The sequence below is a fragment of the Balaenoptera physalus genome, assembly GCF_965194825.1.
Source record: "Balaenoptera physalus genome assembly, chromosome: 16".
Taxonomy (NCBI): Eukaryota; Metazoa; Chordata; class Mammalia; order Artiodactyla; family Balaenopteridae; genus Balaenoptera; species Balaenoptera physalus.
This window is the reverse complement of record NC_138898.1, coordinates 50,583,046-50,602,870: the sequence shown is the minus strand read 5'-3', so window position 1 is coordinate 50,602,870 and position 19,825 is coordinate 50,583,046. Positions and strand designations below refer to the sequence as shown.

At 45.7% G+C, this 19,825-nt stretch overlaps 1 protein-coding gene across 5 annotated transcripts in view; it reads right to left on the bottom strand.

The window, feature by feature from the left end:
• The window catches only part of BFSP1 (beaded filament structural protein 1), a gene marked incomplete at its 5' end in the record, with an annotated part of 67,080 nt that overhangs the window by 27,561 nt on the left and 19,694 nt on the right, over positions 1 to 19,825 (bottom strand). For 2 of the 5 annotated variants that reach the window (XM_082431686.1, XM_082431687.1), the window contains 2 exons: positions 4,882 to 4,942; positions 9,908 to 10,281. In XM_082431686.1, coding sequence (XP_082287812.1) covers positions 4,882 to 4,942; positions 9,908 to 10,281 — 435 coding nt within the window. Of the gene's footprint in view, positions 1 to 4,881; positions 4,943 to 9,907; positions 10,282 to 18,625; positions 18,942 to 19,825 lie in introns of those variants that run through there. The other 3 variants (XM_082431690.1, XM_082431688.1, XM_082431689.1) reach the window with 3 other exon arrangements.

The following is a 19,825-nucleotide window of genomic DNA, read 5'->3' as shown; positions in this document are numbered from 1 at the left end:
CTTTTAATGGAGTATAACATGTAAAAATACTGAATCACTATGTTGTACACCTGAAACTAATAGTGGGAATCAACTATACCTCAATAAAAAATTAAGAATAAAAAACAAAAAAAAAATGTTAATGGGCAAAGATAAAATAAAAGTCACCAGGAATGCTTACCACATCCAAAGGCTGAAAATGTGAATAACTTTGGCCCGAGTATGTAAGTAGTATGTTGAGAAATTTATTTCATTTCAAAGTGCATAGCAAGGAGTGGCTTGCTTTAACTTATTTGGCTGTTAAAAATACAGGCACTCTGTTCTGGAGGTTTAATTACATGGGCAGTATACATAGATGGCAGCTTTATGAACATGGTGGCAACCAGTCCTGTCCATACATTGTGATGTTTTCCAAGCCAGATTCAAAGACTGGGTCAGAGATTCCTAGTGTAACCCATTTCACACGGCCACACGCAGGGATCAATCCCTTCCAAAGGGACCAAAGGAAACGGACATTAGGCTGCGTTGACAGTAAAAACCCAGTTGATGTGATGTCTGTAGATATTCAAAGCTTTGTCAACTAAAATCAATGATATGACCGACAGCCAACAAGATGTGAATTCTACTGTACCATTTCACCTCCTTCTTCTCCAGTGACCATCTCAGTGGACAGAGAATCTGAAGGTCCAGCTGGCTGACCCTTGAGGGGCTGTCTTAATTTCAGTTTTCAGAAGCAGACCCCAAGGCAAGGACTGGGAAGGGGTCCCTTATTTGAGAGGTAATCCCAGGAGCACTGGAAGGGGTGGTGTAGTGACACAGGGAAAAGAACAAAGCCAATAAAGGTGTGGAATGAGCAGGTTCCCACTGTGGGCAATGGGCTCAGTCCTGCTGGGGACCCCCCAGGAGACTGGGAAACTCACCTCTGAACTGTTGGGACGAGGGGTGGGCCAGCCAGGGACTCAGCCACCCCATCCTGTCCCCCAGTGGCTGAGGGTCGCCCCTGGGGTGCTAATGCCCACACTTCTGGACCGTGCCCCCTGCGACTGCAGACGTTCCCAAGCCAGACGGATGCAGGAAGCTGCCAGCGGGCCCAGCATCTCTATGTGACATTGAGGGCGGCCTGGGGGGATGGACAGGGCACCAACAGCTAGTGGGAAGTGGCCGTCTTCACCCAGAGACTCCGGCTCTGTGTCTGTCTCCTGAGAGACAGCGGTTCCCTGACCGTCCCTGGGAGGGAAAGAAGGAGCCATGGACCCAGAGCACCTCGCTCTTGCCCACACCTGCCGCGGGTGGGCTGTGGGTCTCTGAAGTCGTTTAGCCTCAGCAAGGGTGAGTTCCCCCCTGACAGAGGGGCGATCGGACCGGGTCATCTGAGGGTAAAATAAACAAAATCCAAAAGGCTGTTCCAAGGCTCCCGTGAGCTAGTGCAGGGACCTCCCGATTCACTGTATTTGCATCCTGTGTCTGTGATTTCCGCTACATCCAAAATCTTCTACTATTACTCACCCCGTATTTTTTTCAAATTGATTCATGTTTATTGACATGCATTTAAAAAGAAACTTATTTTTTTAATGTCACCTGCTCTAGAGAAAAGGTAGCCATAAAAATAAATTCACGGCTATGAAAAAGCTGTCTCTCCTTGCACTCCCACTCCTCCAGGGGTACGCGGCCACTTCCCGAGAAAACTAAGCTGGCGTCCATCACATCACGTGACCTGTAATAACAACTGTAACAGGCAGGTCACGTGCATTACTATGTCATTTAACTCTCACCAGGCATGCAGACGGACACCTGCTCCTATGGTGGTGGGAACTAGCATTGCTCCCATTTTCCAGACAAAGAAGCTGAGTCTCAGAGAGATGAAGCCTCACAGATACTGAGCGACAGCGTGAAGGGTCCTGCTAGCAGGCTGCCCTCCTGTTCTGGATGGCACAGTCCTTGTGGGGAGAAGTGTCTTTCCCTGGACCCGGGATCAGCCACGCCGATGCCTGTGCTGCCCCCGCCCGCCCGCATGCTTGGTCCCATCTTTCCCCAGAACCTTCGTAACGTTCTCACGGGACTCATACCCCATCGTTCACACGCTACATCACAGTATGACGGGGGGAAAGGGTGGGATGCCTTTCCCTTATTTTTCGTTCTCTTTCTACTGTCTTATCTTTCTACTGGGAATAGGCATTGCTTTTGTAATAAGAGAGAGAGAAAAAAAAACCCCAGAAGATTTGAGCTTGTTTTTAAATCCAGTGTCACTTGCCACCAAAGGTAAAAAAGAAGGACTAAGTTCTTTCTCTCTCTTCTTCAAGGAATGCCCAGGATGGCACCATGTGAGCAACAACCTTAGGGCCCAGTCCAGAGAGAGCCCTGCTTGCAGGGAGGACAAATAGTCACAAAGCAAAACGAGGTGGTGCTGCGGAGGGGCTGAACTGGCACCTAAAGGTGAAGGGTGTCAGGTGCCCCTGTTCCCGAAGGCCTCGGCCGATAGACAAGACGGCGGCCCCACCTGACAGCCTGGAATCGCCACCAAAAACACAAATGGGGGTGAGCCACAAGTGTCAGCTGAAAGCTGGGTGAGGTCAAATGCTAATAAGGCCCCAATCCACTCAGACTTCCAGCAGGCCTTGGGTCCTTGCAACCCAGCTCAGCACACGGCCAGTCATGAGCTGTGTGCTTAGGGCTCCCCTGCAGGACCCCCTCCCCGCCATCTCTGTGCTCACCTCTGTGTGCCCATCTGTTCCACTGGCCTGAGACAGTCCAGCTTCTAACAATCGACCTGCGTAATTACTGACAGCATCTCCTTCACACAGTGTCCCGAGTTGGACAATACATTAGATGCTCACACAGAGATGGTCACAGAAATATCATACAGTCAGTAACATACACAAAGCAAAATTCAGTGTCCCTAGAGTGTAGTTCTGACTTTCCCACCGACTAGCGGAATAATCCTAGACAACAGACGTTGGACGAAGCCAGGAAATTAGTGGCAAACATTCCGAGCTAACCCTGAGCTAACCCTGACCGTCTGAAGTTGCCTGGGGTTCCATGTGGAGAAGAATCTTATTTTTTTTTCATTTAGTTTATTGAAATATAGTTCACTTACAATGTTGTGTTAATTTCTGCTGTACACCAAAGTGTTTCAGTTATACATATATATACATTCTTTTTCACATTCTTTCATGGTTTATCACAGGATATTGAATACAGTTCCCTGTGCTCTACAGTAGGACCTTGCTGTTTATCCATCCTATATATACTAGTTTGCATCTGCTAACCCCAAACTCCCAATCCATCCCTCCCCCACCACCCTCCCCCTTGGCAACCACAAGTCAGTTCTCTATGTCTGTGAATCTGTTTCTGTTTCATAGATAGGTTCATTTGTGTCATATTTTAGATTCCACATACAAGCAATATCATATGATATTTGTCTTTCCCTTTCTGACTTACTTCACTGAGTATGATAATCTCTAGGTCCATCCGTGTTGCTGCAAATGGCATTATTTCATTCTTTTTTATAGCTGAGTAGTATTCTGTTGTATATAAATACCACATCTTCTTTATCCATTCATCTATCGATGGATACTTAGGTTGTTTCCATGTCTTGGTTATTGTAAATAGTGCTGCTATGAACAATGGGGTGCATGTATCTTTTTGAATAAGAGTTTTGTCCGGCTGTATGCCCAGGAGTGGGATTGCTGGATCATATGGCAACCAGGTGGAGAAGAATCTTAAGGCCACATTTGGGCGCAGCAGGGAAGGGTGATGGATTTTATCAGCAATGAGGTTAGGGGTGGGGAATGGGGAAGGGGGAAGGCAGCCAGGTACACTGAACAAGCAACCCTTCAAATAACCAGTTCCCATAGGTCCTTCCCCTCTGACATCTGAGCTCTGAAATAATCAGAAAAGGATAATGCTTATAGCTCTTTGCCGTCCCTGGTTTTGTCCAACCTCTGTGGCCCACAGTTATTCTGCTATCTGGTAGTCAAGTTCTCCTGGCTACAGCAGAAAATCCAATCAGTTAGGATGGTGATGAAGGATCCAAAGAAGGAAACTGCCCCTGCGAAGAACAACTCCACCCAACCTCTGCAGGAAGGTCTCCAGCAAGGAGCTAAGAATCCTGGTGCCTCGCACATGGCGACTGTTCATGCTTCAAGAGTGAGGAGCTTGAGGGTAAAAGGAAATTTCGTCCTCTATTCTCTTGAGACTTTCCCTGGGGAGGAGTAATCTCAAGACTCTTAGCCAACAGGATAAGGTAGCATTGCATCCAAATAACCACTGCCCAGAGCAAGTTCCCTCCTAAGTTTGGTGCAAACAACAGCCAGTCTCTGTAACGCTGGCCCATTTTGATAGCCGAGCAAACCAATGAGCTTAACCATCTAGGGATCTCTCACGAGCTCATTTAGCTTGTGGTAGAGGAGTGTGTGTGGGTGTGTGAATTCACTCACAAAGATTTAGTTGAAATTACAAAGTCAAGAAGGAGAGTGACACACAGACATAGAGAACAGACTTGTGGTTGCCAAGGGGGAGGGTGGTGGGGGAGAGATGGATTGGGAATTTGGGGTTAGCAGATGCAAACTAGTGTATATAGGATGGATAAACAACAAGGTCCTACTGTAGAGCGCAGGGAACTATATTCAATATCCTGTGATAAACCATAATGGAAAAGAATATGAAAAAGAATGTATATATGTGCATAACTGAATCACTTTGCTGTACAGCAGAAATTAACACAACATTGTAAATCAACTATACCTCATTAAAATAAATTTTTTAAGAAAGAAGGAGAATGACAGCAAAAGAAATAGGGGAATCCTGAAAGAACACAAAGAGGCAGTGTGTGAAACAATCGTTCAGCCATTTAGCTCAACCTTGTCGTGAATCTATTCAAACCCAAGGACGGGCTCAGCTCACCTTGTTTAGCCGTTTGAGCATTTCTTTCAGCAGCAGCTGACACTCACACTCATTTTCATACCTGCAGATGGGACACAGAAGGGAGAGTTGGGCAGCTTCCGTGATCCGGTACGTGTGGTCACACAATCAGCGTTCAATTAACCTGAGTCCTACCCCCTCTCACTAAGGGAAGCAGGAGCTGATGCTGCATTTCGGAGCCACTCCTTCCCAACCTTCTCCACATCACGGCACACGTAGGAAGTGCCGCCAGTGGCACCATAGATGGAGCAGGAGTCTCCCAGCCCGGAGTCCCAGCCCCAACCCCCCAGCGCCCCCTCCCAGCCACCCGAAGATGCAGGAATCAGATCCCAGCACACCTGTACCCCAAGTGCAGCGGCAGCACAGAGACTGGGAGGCTGTACTAACGATCTATTACATCAAACACCACTAACCTGACCTGGTCCGGATACCCTATCCTATTGTATTTATCATCATGTGTCAGCTTTTCTGGATTACGCCATTTAATCCTCACAAAACCCTGGAATACAGCAGTTCCTGTTACTCCCTCGTGAAAGATGAGGAAACCGAGGTTGAGAAACTGGCCCGAGGCCTCCGCAGGTGCTCCTGGCACTTCACCCGCATCTGTGAGGCCTTGCCCTGCACACCAAGGGCCTCCTGTGGGGTGGCAGGCAGGGCAGGCTGGACGGCTCAGAGAGTCAGTGCCCCTGGGAGCAGCCTGCAAGCTCTGACGGGGCGAGTGGGTACGTACACACCCCGGCTCCCTGGCCCTCAGCTGGGACCACTGAGGTGTGCTCTCCACCCCGCAGGTGGCCTCCAGTGGCCGTGCAGGTAACTTGCCGGATGACGCACTCCGTGTTGGCTCCTTCCCTTCCTGCCTAACCTCCTTACTCCCCAACTGGTGCTCCCTGATGCCACCTCCCAAATAAGCGACTTTCTCAGGCTCGGCTTCAAGGACTCCAAACTAAGAGAGGGGTGCAGGACTCAGATGTGAGTCTGACAACAAAACTGTGTCCTGACAGCCACACCATGCTGCCTGGGTAGAGCAGGGACACCCTCAAGGTTAAACATACACAAGATTAATAAAGCAGCAGATACTAGGAGCAGGTGTATTTTTTTCTCCTAGTCGACTTCTTCCCTGGACTTCTAAAAAATGGTAAAGATCAAGGAAACAGAGAGACCCCAGAAATCATTCTGGTCAGAACGAGTTTCCTTCTAGGGGGAGTTTCACCCCCTGAAGAAAAAGAGAAAGCCCCTTCCCAAATGACCCCCGACCTCTTTCCCTGCAAGCTGCCCCCAATATCCATTCGAATAGGACTTAGAGCCTGTCATGTTTGGTGGCCACAGGGCTGCCTAGAAGGGAGACTGCATTTCCCAGCCTTCCTTGCAGCTCAGTGTGGTCCTGACCAATGGGATGTAAGCATGTCTGTGGCCCCTTCCAGGTATCTGCGGTAAGAGATGGTGTAGGTGTGTCCTTCTGCATCCCTTCCTCCTGCACCTGAAACATGGATGCTGCCTTCTTGAAGACCACACAGAGCCTTCTGGGCCTTGAATACTGCAGGGTGCCATACTAAACTGTTAGTCCAGACCTTACACAAGAAAGAAACACACTTCTGTTTGGATAAGCCAATGTCAATTTGGAGTTTACTTGTTGAAACTAATCCTAATTAGCACTCAGCCCAACCCACAAAGCATCGCTTTCTGTGTCCCTGTAGACCCATGCCACGGGTTCAAGTCAAGGACTTTATACCGTGACAGGTGCTGGGAAACCATGCCTCAGAATTAAAAGTCTTGACCTCAGGGAAGAACATGAGGTATAGGAACGCTGTACTAAGTGTTCCCAGTTCTAGAGCCACCTAAGCAGCTCAGCTATAACCAGTAAGCAAAATATATTTGCATCAGTTTACTTTTCACACCAGGATGTCACATTTAACAGTTTCTTTTCTGTGTGGCTCTAATGGAGCCAGAAATGATGTTTTTTAATGGTTAATTAGCGTTAAGAATAAAACTGTTAACAAAATCTAATTTTCTCATTGCTTTTTCCTGCTAGAAACATCCAAGAATTTCTGTAGCTTAAAAACATATTTAATAAACAACATATTAATGTGATTTTCATGCTGTAGACAAGCCTAGATATTTTATTACAGACAAGTGATTTCATTATAAAGAATCCATTGTGAGAATTCATGATATATTCATATATTCATAGAAGTGAATATAAAAGTGAATTCATAAAGTGGAAAAAACCACTTTGGCTTCAATTACCTGATTGTTTTACAGGATTATTTTTGGTTTTCAGCAATTTGGATAATTGACTCTATTCATCATTGTATTTTGGTAGTTTTGTTTTTATTTGTATTTAGTTTTTATTTTATTTAGCCTTTGTTTGATGTGCTGAAGACCTGATTTTGAAATTATTCAACTATCCAGGTAAAGAACATGCCTAACAAGGCTGCATATACCTTCCTATTTCTGCATTAATTTCACCTGGTTCTGGCTAATCATCACCTCACCTCTGGAATTAAACCAAACTCGGTGCGTGTACCCATGCATGTAGATGGGTATGATTTTTATAATGATTTTCAAATCCCACTACCCAAGTTAAAACATCAAAACTTCTCCAAGGGGGCAATGGGAGGGAATAAATTAACGAGAATTATCAAATAAATCACAGAGCCTGAAGGGTCGGCTCCACGATGGACATACAACTCAGAACATACAACTCAGAACCAGGTGAAAGCAGGAAGACTCAACACGGCCGCTCCTCCAGCAAGGGCTCCTGGGAGTCAGGCTTGCCCAGCCAAATCACAGCTGACTGTGGCCCAAGGACCAGGTAAAGGCCATTTGGGGATCTGAGGTATTCTGATGACCCACGGAACTGCCCTGGGTGTCAACCAGCATTCACTTCCATTTTCTTTAGGGAACATGAGCTTAATATGAATGAAGTCCTACCTTTGGGCCTCACTCCACAGGAGTCCAAGAACAGCTTCTCTCTAAGACACAGTGTTCTGGAAAGGGTATGGGCCTAGGGTGAAAAACCCAAGTTCAAGTCCTGCCACCCACAGGCCCTCTGCAAGCCTCAGTTTTCCCTTGAAGGGCCACAGGGATTTTTCAGGTGCCTTCTTCCAGCTGCAAACCTACTTCTGTGGATTAAAACCAGAAACAGGGACTTCCCTGGCGGTCCAGTGGTTAGGACTCCATGCTTCCACTGCAGGGGGCACGGGTTCGATCCCTGGTCGGGGAAATAAGATCGCACATGTGCAATTTGGCCAAAAAAACGAAAACCAGAAACAGAAGGACTGATGGGAATGGAATCGATGCTTATGATCTGATAAATATGCTCAGTACCCAATGCTGAATACCCTGCCCACGACTGGGGTTGAGAATGTGGAACTCAAACACAAAGCACGTTTGAAGAAAACCCTCTGGCTACCCTAAACCAGAGGTCCTCAAACCTGGCTGTTCACTGCAATCACCAGTGGAGCTCATTAAATATAAAAAACCTGGGCCCCACTTGAGGTCCAGGATGGGGCCTGCACATCTGTACTTTTAAATTAATTTATATAATTTTTAAACAGATAAATCTCTTACATGGTTAGAGAATTTTTTAAATGACAGAAAAAGGTAAAAGTCTCCCTCCCACCTCTGCTCCTACTTCCTTATCCCCATAGGTAACCAGTGTTATTAGGTTTTTGTGTGTGTGCTTGTGTCTTCTTTTTTCTTATGCAAGCAAAAAATCTCTACTCTGACCCCCGTCTTTTTAAAATAGATGATAATAACACACTATTTTTTTCTTACAATTGCACAGTATTCCATTGCATGAATGAAGCACAATTTTATAACCTGATTCCTATTAACAGGCCTTCAGGTTGGTCCCAGGCCTTTGCTATTGCAGATCACACTGCAGTGAATATCTTGGTGGACACGCCCTTTGACACCTCCTGGAGTGAGTATCAGAGGGTAAATTCTCTGAAGTGCCCAGCTGAATCAAAGCGCACACCCATTTATCACCTGGAAAGATGCTGACAAATTGCTGAGCATCTTTTTTCTTTGAATAGTTTTTTGGGTGATTTTAACACATTATTCAGTCTGTCAAAAGGGGGGACATTGCCCAGGAGCAGGACCTCTGAAACTTCAAGGTCGTTAACTTAAACGACGAATCACCTAGGGGTCTTTTTCAGAGTCTGATTCAGGAGCTCTGGGGTGGGCCCAAGAGTCTCCAATTTTAACAAGATCCTGGGTGATGGCAATGCTACTGGTCCACGGATCACACTTTGAGGAGCCAGACACTAGCAGGCACATGCTGAAGCAATGTCCAGGTGTCCGCTGTGATGCAGTGAAGGCCGTTAGACTTAGCACGCTCAAGACTTGAATTCCAGTCCCAGTGCAGCGATCCACCAGCTGAGGGACCCTGCCTCCAATCTCTACATTGTCTGAGCCTCAGTCTCCTCATCTGTAAACTGGGCGCAGTACCGTCTATGACAGGATGAGGCTGTGAGGATTAAATAACATCGACACATCTCAGAAACACTGTGCCGAGCAGAAGGAGCCAGACACATAAGAATATGTCTAGAAGATTCCAGAACAGGCAATAGTAATCTATGGTGACAGAAATCAGAACGCTGGGTGCCTCTGCTTGCAGGGACTGGGGAGAGGGAACCAAAGGCTGGGAAAGGGCAGAAGGTAACTTTCTGGGGTAGAGGAATATCTTGCTTGTTTTCGTAGTTACATGGGTATCTATTAATACATTCGTCAAACTCATTGAGCTACGCACTTAAAATCTGTGCATTTCATTGCATGTAACTTATATCTAGACTCTAAAAGACATTAACAGCAAATTACACCATTTCATGCAAACCGTGACGTGCCACCAAAATGGAAGCTAGTCCTATCTCAGGGAGATGCAGCACGTGCGTGCCTCTGCCGGGATGAAGTCACCGGTCGCCTGGGCCCGGAGACGGCCCTCCTACCTCCGGCGGCAGCGCTATCCCGGCCCGCGCTGCCTCGTTACTCCCACGGCTGCGCTTACTTGCTTTGGAACTCGCAGAGGGCGCGCTGCGCCTCTGCGCCCTGGCGCTCCAACCGGTTGCGCTCGGCCGCCAAATCCCGGGCGCGCTGGCGGTTGCCCTCGACGTGGCGGGCGAGGGCATCCTCGGAGCCGGCCAGCTCATCCAGGCGCTGGAAGGCGTCCAGCTGCCTCCGCAGGACGACGTGGCGCTGCTCGAGTGCCCGGGCCCGCTGGACGTGGGCGGCCACGCGCTCGCCGAGCCCCTGCAGCTGCGCTAGGCTCGGCGCGGCCGCCCGGCCCTCCACCAGGCTGTCCGGCTCGGTGGTGCGCGACGCCTCCTCGGCGCGCTCGTACTGCTCCTTGCGGGCCTGGAAGACGTAGCTGCGCCGGTACATGACTCCTCTGCGGGCGAGCGTGCAGCCGGCTCCCGGAGGCCCCTCGTCGAGACAGCAGCGCGCTAAATAAACATCGGAGGCCCCTGGCACGCCGCTGGGACGTTCCAGAGCCGATCAGCTGTTGCTCAGCGCTGCGCCCAGCCTCGGGCAGAACAAAAGAGCGGTCGGCCTGCTTTTGTGCGCTGGATTAGCGGCCCATACAGCTCTGGGGGTTGGAAGGTTACATTGGGCAATGTGGTTTTTGTTCCGTGATTGTTAAAGCCCGTTGTTTTATGAGTAAATGGAGGGTCAGGAGGACAGGAGAGGCATGCCTTTCTTTTGACTGCTTCCACTGGGAATTGTGAAGGAAGCCCAAGGGAGCTTGTTAAACTTGGACTAGTCGGAGAGCCCAAGGACCCCTGGCTTTGTCTCTTCTCTTTCAGTCAAACTGTCAATGCCAGAACTGTTTAACAATACCATTTTCTTTTCTGATTACTTAAGCAATTCTTTTTCGTAATTGCAACATGACATTCAGGACCCCTCCTTATATTAGGGGTTCTTAACCGTGGATGCAAAATCAAATGGCACCTCTGGGTAAATTGTGAGGTGTATTGCAAGTAAGTTCTCACTGATACTTGTGCCTGTTTGTAACCAATCTCTTCTTTGTACAATAACTCAGAAAAGTTGTCCTTATTATAATATTATCCTGACTCTCATGGATTCTGAAAACCTTTCCAGAGTAGGAGATGCAAGCAGAGCTCCATCAGGACATTGGCATAATAGATTCTTTGAACCAAAGAAAAAATTCTTAAAGATTTGATAAATTGGCCAATTCTCAATTACATAATATAAAGGAATTTTTGTTTTGCCACTGTGTTTCATTTTAATTTGTATTATGGAAATAACAAAGCTAGGCTTTGACAAACTTAAAAGTAAATTGTGGGTGTTGAAAGAAATGAATAGCATCTGATGAGAATGCTCCTAAATATAAATATTTTGTCCTATCTCCAGTTTTAAAAATCATTATCAAAAGCCTGTTTTCATAAAAATAAGGATTAGCAGTGCCATATAATTAACTCTATGGATTGCACATAGTATACTACAAATTAAAGTCATAGTTATCAAAAATCAAGAAAATTACACAGATCTCTGTTGATTTCTCAGAATTTATTTTTTTCTCCAAAAGGACTATGATAATGGATTCAGTCTGGAATGAATCTATGTAAGGGCCAAAGTTGTGCTGGCAGTGTGGTTATTATTCTATTTTGCTGTCTTAAGCCATTTAAAAATAGATCTTATGATCAAATCAAGGCGCATCAATGAGTATTTTCTATGGTATGGCACACATATACCATGCTGATTGCATGGTAAATTGGTTTCAGGCTTCCTACAGAGCAAAACCAACGTAGGACAAGAATAATTTATAAAAAAATCATTCATTCCCTTTGACATCATGTATCAGTCAGCTATTGCTACAGAACAAAATGACCCCCAAACTAAGCAGCAGAAAAGAAGTCTTTATCACTCTGTCCCAGGTCTGCAGCTCAGCTGGATAGCTCTCCTGCAAGCTGCAGGTCTTCTGATCAGCTGGTGCAGCTGTGCTCCAAATGTCTGTCATCCTCCTAGAGCTAGCAGTGACAGAAGGATGAGAGCAAGCCCAGGCACACAAGATCGTTCCAAGCCCTTGTTGGCATCGCGTCCGCTAACATCCCATTAGTCAAAGCAAAGCCCACAGCCATAGCCTCAGTCAAGAGGCAGGGAAGAGGCATGGCTCACCGAAGGCCATGGCGAGGGTGTGGGTGTGGAACTCTGTCGCAATGGAGTGAAGCACTGGGACCAGCAACCCAGTCTACCACTCATAGAAATCCCGTTTGAGAAAAATAATAAACTTCCAGGAACATAACAAAAGAAACAATATTATTTCCTTTTAATCCAGTGGAACAAACACTTAGAAAATATCTACTCACAAAGCATCATCTGGAAGAGTTAAATATTGAACAAGGTCAAGTCCCTACCTTTAAGGGGCAGGAGACAAATTCCTACTCAATGAATGAAGACACAAGGAAATCTGGGATAAGTTCTAAAATAGAGATGGTAATAAAACGCTGTGGCTGTATCAAGGTGGCAGCAGTGAGCGGTGCGTGGGCAGGTAGGGAAGTTGGAATTCCAGGCAGAACAGCATGAACGAGGTGTGAGCCCTGTGCTCCCCGAACGTGGTGAGGCCAAATCGAGGCGGGCATGGCAAGAACGGTCCCACAAGGGTAAGTTCGAAGGCCTCCCATTAGTGGTAGTGGATTGAACGTGGGCATGATCTCTACTCCCTCCCCCAAGCCCCACCAAAAATGGCAGCAAAGAATGTTTTTAGATTAAAACTCCACAAAAATAAGGAAGAAAAGAATACAGTGGACAAGATAATGTCAACAAATTTTCAGGAGACTGACTTAGCACAGTGGAGAAAGCTAAGAAACCTAAGTGTCTCGGGGGGATGGGAGAGGAAAACAGCTGGTTCATGCAAGAGAATCTCAGAAATCTTAGGAATTGGATGTACCAGATATGGCAAAAGATGGAGGTGAAGGGTAGCATTACCGAGTCCAAGCTCGTACTGCTCACCACACGACGGGCCAATAAATAGAGAGGAGAGTTGTTGGGGGAACGAATAGCGACTTTATTCAGAAAGCCAGCAGCCCGAGAAGATGGTGGACTCGTGTCCCAAAGAACCATCTTCCCGAGTTAGAATTCAGGCTTCTTTTATTCTAAAAGGGGAGGGAGGGTGGCTGGTTGTTGCAATCCTCTTGGTGCAGGAATCCTTTGTTCTTGCAGCTGTCCAGATAGGTCTGGTCACAATGCTCCTATAAACCTTCAACAAGTATTATTCTCCCTCTGCAACTTTTTATCTCTATATGAATGGAAAAGTGTTAATACCTTTAAAGGTCAGAGCCTTGAGAATGGGTTCTCCTGTGTATTTCAGGCTATAGGCAACATTCTTTTACAAAAGGTGCAGAGCCCGCATGACTAAGCCCCGGCAACAGGGCACAAAGGTTAGAGCTAAAGGAATAGATCCAATATGGAGTCAGGTTTGTTCTCTGTTACAGGAGAGCTGAAACACACGAGGGTTGCCTGAGAGTCTGCATAGGAGCAGTTAGAATTTCAGATCTCCTACCCAACCCTGCACAGCAAGGCAACAACCCAACCCCCATCATGACCGGAAGTTATTCTCCAGTGAAATTGAACAAGAGAGGTCTTGAGTTCAAGTTGCCAGGCACAGCCAAGGGTAGAATGATGGCCAGTTGAAGCCGGTGGGAAAGAGAGGCAGCTGCAGGCAGTGGGAGGTGGGCCAGCAAGTCCATCTGGTCCCAGGATGGGCACTGGTAGAAGGGGGATAATCACTTACAGAACGAGGGTCACCATACCTCCCAGTTTATCTGAGACCATCCACGTTTACACCCTTTATCTCAGTGTAAGTGTAGGTGGCACCCACTCTCAAGAGTATCGTGGTTTGTCTGAGAAGTACACAACAAACATCTCATCCTGTCCCTGGATGCATAGCCTGAATCTAACCATATAAGGAAACATCCAGACAAACCCCAAATAAGGAACATTATTAATAAAACTAGATGGGAACAATGTTCTTTAAAATGTTAATATCATAAAAGACAAAGAGAGATGTGGAAAGATTCCAGATTAAAGATGTGACATCCAAATGCAGTACTGATCCTAGACTGGATCCTGTGCTGGAGGAGAAAAGATGCTGTAAGATCATCACTAGATCCTTTGGCAAAATCGGAAGATGGACGATAGATTACACCTGTATCAATGTTAAATTTACTTAAGATTATGACTATGCCAGTGTTAAGTAAAATAATATCTTTATTCTTAGAAAATAGCCTCTGGGGACTTCCCTGGTGGTCCAGTGGTTAAGAATCTGCCTTCCAATGCAGGGGACTCAGGTTCGATCCCTGGTCGGGAAACTAAGATCCCATGTGCCGCAGGGCAGCTGAGCCCCGCGCGCCACAACTACTGAGCCTGTGCGCTCTGGAGCCCATGTGCCACAACTAGAGAGGAGCCGACGTGCCGCAACAAAAGATCCTGCGTGCCGCAACTAAGACCTGATGCAGCCAAATAAATAAATAAATATTAAAAAAGAAAAAGAAAAATAACTTCTGAACTATTTAGGGGTAAAATGCATGATGTATGTAACTTACCCTCAAATGATTTTTTAAAATTACATGCATAAATATGTACATAAACATAAACATTAAAATGTATGGAAAGAGAAAGAGAAGGAAAATGGGGCATAATAATAACAACAGGTGAATCTGGGTTAAAGGTATGCGGGTGTTGTCTGTACCATTCTTACATAGTTTGAGATTATTTTCAAAAACATTTGTGAAAAGTGTGATCACCTTATTACATTAACCACTTTGTGGTGTAGACATCTAAGAAATATTACTTGCTTTACTTTATAGCCGACTAGCTACATAAAAGCAAAGAGAGGGAGAGGGACAGAGGGGAAATGGTTTAGTCAACTGTGCAAAAACAATAGGAGAAAATGGTCTATAACCATTGACCAATTTTAATCATGTGGAATATGTGATGACATAAGTGAAAAAGTTTATAACAAACATGAAGGGGAGCAGAGAAAACAAAAAACCAGATGCATAGTGATTATAGTCATATAAAAACATACATATAATTAGAAATTAGTGTAATATGCCAGGTTTTATGTTCATCACATCTTTTTATTTCCATTTCAAGTTGTTTCAATACATGACACTTTTAAATTTTTTAATTAACATTTTTGTCCACTGAAAAAATAGGCATAGATGGTTTGCCTTTTAGTCAATTTCCTACTCTAGAGGTTTAAGCCTTCCCTTTCAGTTCAGATACATTCTGAGTTCGCTCTGGGCTTTTTATAGACATAAAGGGTAGTGAAGGGGTCCCTGCCATCTACTAGCTGGGAGGCCTTGAACAATTCAGTTAACCCGTTTTCTGAAAAGAAGGAATTGAGCTAAGGAATCTCTACCATCTTGCTGCTCATTATGGGCTGAACTGTGTCCTCTAAAAATTGTGTCCCCCAATTCCTCAGAATGTGACTGTATTTTGGAGACAGGGCCTTTGAAGAGGTAACTAAGATAAAATGAAGTCATGTGGTTTGGTCCTAATGAAACACGACTGGTGTCCTTATAAGAAGAGGAGATTAGGACACAGATAGAAGCAGAAGGGAAAACCACGCGAAGACACAAGGAAAAGACAGCCGTCTACAACAAGCCAAGGAGAGAGGCCTCAGAAGAAACCACCCTGACGACACCTTGATCTCGGACTTCTAGCCTCCAGAATTGTGAGAAAATAGACTTCTATCGCTTGAGCCACCCAGTCTGGGGAACTTTGTTGTGGCAGCGCTAGCAATCTAGTAGACTGCCCAAACATTCTGATCCTGCACGGTCTCCTATTACGGTCCATCTTTTCCCAGGACATACACATGTCTGCCACAAGAGGGCCACGCTGCCCTTAAAGTGCCTCCTGGTCCCCAGGGCCACTGCAGACAGCAGAGGGGGCAGCTGGGTGCACAGATGCACAGCTTGAAGCCTTGCCACCAAACTGGATCAACTCAAAAGGCGCGTCACTCTGGAAAGGCTCATGTTGAGTAAGGTGGCCAGCAACCCCAGAGTGAAGGGGCAAACCTCTGACCAGCCCCAATGCCGGCTCCCTTAGACTGGCCTCCCCATCAGCTGTAAAACAGGCTTGGCTGCTCTGTAAGTGATGCCTCGACATAAAGGAAGAACCACACTCAAAAGCAAGGCTCTCTCTCCAACTGCACACACGTTGTGGACGCTGAAGGCCTTCTGGAAAGTGAAGCCATAGATTCACTCACTATCAAAGCCAGGAGGGCACTGAGGATCCACCTGCTTTTCTCAGGGTCCAATACAGTAACCGAAGCAAATATCAAATTTGATGACAGACGTATTTCTTGTGGTTTTTGACTGATGGGGCCAACAAAAGGCATAACAACTAAATGCAGTGCATGATCCTGAATAGGATTCTAGACCAGAAAAAACAAACAAAAAAAGCTATCCTGGAACATTATTGTGATGATTGATGAAATTTGAATAGCTAGCAATATTATGTGTTAAAATGCCTAATTTTGATAATTGTTCAACGGCATATGAGAAGATGACCTTGTTCTCAGGAAATACATGATGGTTTAAGGGATGATTAGGCACAATATCCAATTTACTTGCAGTGGTTCAGAAAATAAATAATATATATGCATATGTAATAGACACACATATAAATCAATGTGAATAATAAATAAAACAGAGAATAATAAAGCAAGTAGAGAAAATTGCGAATAATTGGTGGATTTAGGTAAAGGGTATAATGGGAGTACCCTATACTATTCCTGAAACTTTTCTGTAAGTTTGAAATTATAACAAAAGAAAAAGCTACCCTCCAAAATCCCAAACACCTCTGGAAAATTTGTGCTGAGAGTAGATGCTTCTTAATGATAGCAAGAGAATGCAAAAATGCTCCTTTGATTCACCAGATGGTATCATGGTCTTGCCAACCAGGATTTCACTGATGACCAAGGCAAGAGTTTAACACACTAGTGATGAAGGGGTTTTGAGATGTATCTGGACTCACCTCTCCTGAGCACCAGACGACGGGGCACAGCCTTGGAATGTCGTTGAGACACTGTCACACCTACTCATTCATCCTCACTCTGGTTATGCATGAAAAGTGGCCATGCCTGTGACCTCAGGGATGCAGCAATGAGTCACGGTCCCAGTAGGCGCCATCCTCAGGACCAAGTTTGGAGAAGTCTCTTTCACAGTTATAATTTCTTGTGGCTTTCACTCTAGCCATGCTATTCATATTTCTGCTCTGTGCTTCTCTTGAAGATATCATTAAACAGACCTACTGCCATGCTCAAGTTGGGTCAGTCTACATCTGAACCACCCACTTTTCTTTTGGAAATAGATTGTCAAGTGGTTTGATGTATCATCGAGCCACAGTTGGCCAACTGGCATGCTCATTTTGCCCTAAAAGGAAGATGTTCCAGACCCCAGTTTGTACCAATAGGAAATGGATCGCAAGGAATTAGGCACAAACATCCATGAAGGCATTTCTAATAGAACTACACAGTCACAGATTTAAACCTACATCTGGTATACCCACTGTTTTTATGGGTTCATATCTACTTCCTTATTGCTATCAAGAGGAACTAATTGAACCATGTCACGAGAGAAGATGTTCTATCTTCTGAAGTTTACCAACTTCTCAGCTTTGACCTGAAATTGGGACAGATGATATCCCAAGCTATTTTATCATCTATTTTCAGATTCTGCACTCAGGGATACTAAGACTGTACATTTTAAGCCCTAACTTTCAACTCTCAGAACTAAATTCCACATAAAGTTTTCTAACGAAAGTTCTAATAACGGCTGGTTTGCAGAAGATTGCCATTGTTTGGAAGGCACATAGTGTTACTGAGTCCAAGCACACACTGCTTGCCGCACAACAGCCAATACATTGACAGATGAGCTCTTAGGCAAGGAAGAACGACTTTATCCAGAAAGCCGGCAGCCAGAGAAGACGGTGGACTCGTGTCCCAAAGAACCATCTACCCCAGTTAGAGTTCAGGCTTCTTTTATTCTAAAAGGGGAGGGGGTGTGGCTGCTTGTTGCCCACTTCTTGGTGCCGGAATCCTTTGTTCTTACAGCTGTCCACGCAGGTGTGGTCACAATGTTCCTATATACCTGCAACAAGATCGTTATTTTCTGTTCTGCAACTTTTTCAATTCTATACGAATGGAAAAGTGTTAATACCTTTAAAGGTCAGAGCCTTGAGAATGGGCTCTCCTGTATATTTCAGGCTATAGGCAACATTCTTTTCCAAAAGGCGCAAAGCCTGCATGACTAAGCCCCGGCAACAGAGCACAAAGGTTAGAGCTAAAGGAATAGATTCAATATGGAGTCAGGTTTGCTCCTCTCTGGTACAATTCCCCCCTGTCAATGTCCATTCCACCATTTTGCGGGAAAAGGGGTGACAACCGCTCTGCTGAACGGGGGTGATGTGGGGGTGATTGTGGAACGGAACTGATCAACTTGGGACAGGAAGTATTGCCAGGTTTGGGCAACCGTGGCTCCCCTTTTTATGGCCCTGTCACAACACTTAGACAAGCACTTGAACATATACATAAATTCCAGCACTTGGTATAAGGATACCCAGGATGCTCTGCTCTGTGCTATCTTTATATCCTGCCAAACATTTCAGAAAGGGTGGTTATTTCCCCCCTTGGTCCTTTCCAATGAGTGGCTGTCTCCAGTGTAGTGAAACAAAAGAGAAGACCAAAAGTCATCATTACTTATCTGGTAGGAGGCTTGGCTCGAAACAGCAACTTAAGATCTTCTAATGGCTCATAAGACCAAGTCCCCTTTTCTTTCTTCTGTCCAGTTTCTGGAGGAGCGAATTTTCCTCAGGTCTGGTGAATCCATGGCCTTACATCCTGGCTAACCTAACAGAGGAGGGAGTGTTTAGCAGGACCTCATACGGTCCTGTCCACTTAGCCGCAAGTTGATATTCGGGTCCTTGTTCTCTCCAGGTTTTGAGGAGGACTCATTTCTGTGCTAGAAGGGATGCAGGACCACCTCAGTTGGGTAGGCAGACCTATTGGAAGCAAACTTTTGAACAGAAGTTAGTATACTGCTAAAGTCTTAACATGATTGGCAACTGCCAGGTCCTTTAAGACGACCTACAGATTCTCCCACACAGGCAGACACCTGGAATTGCCTAGCATACAATATTTCAAAAGGGCTTAATTTAAGTTTGCCTCTGGGAGCCGCTCTGATGCATCGCAGGGCAACCGGCAAGGCTTTATCCCAAGTTAAATTAGTCTCTTGACATATTTTAGCAATGTTCTTTTTACCGTTTTTTTTTTTTTTGGCTGCACCACATGGCTCGCGGGATCTTAGTTCCCCGACCAGGGATGGAACCCGTGCCCGCTGCAGTGGAAGCGTGGAGTTTTAACCACTGAACTGCCAGGAAATTCCCAGCAATGTTCTTTTCAAATGTATGATTCATTTTCTCAGTTTTTTCCTGTTGATTGTGGTCTCCAGGATGAATGTAGTTTCCAATCAACACGCAGAGCTTTAGATACCTGTCGGGTTATGGTGCAGAGAAAAGCAGGCCCATGGTCACTTTGAAGGGTGTTAGGCCATGCAAATCGGGGGATAATTACCTTAAGGAGAGCTTTCACTACTTCAGAGGTTTTTATTGTCTGGGTGGAATACGCTCCCACCCATCCTGAAAAAGTGTCCACAGACACTAACGAGTATCTGAAGTTTCCTGCAGCTCATCTACCTGCCAGTTCTCCGTGGGGCAGGTTCCTGTATACAGTACTGAGTTCCCATGGGGGGTGCTGTGTCTAGCAGCGGTCTTTGCATTATTTTTAGCACAAATCATGCAGTTCTGAGTGACTCGTTGGATGGCCCTTTGTAGGTTAGGCCCCATTTTATACTTCTGAATCCATTGTAAGGTGGCATCTCTCCCGTAATGGGTACTATTA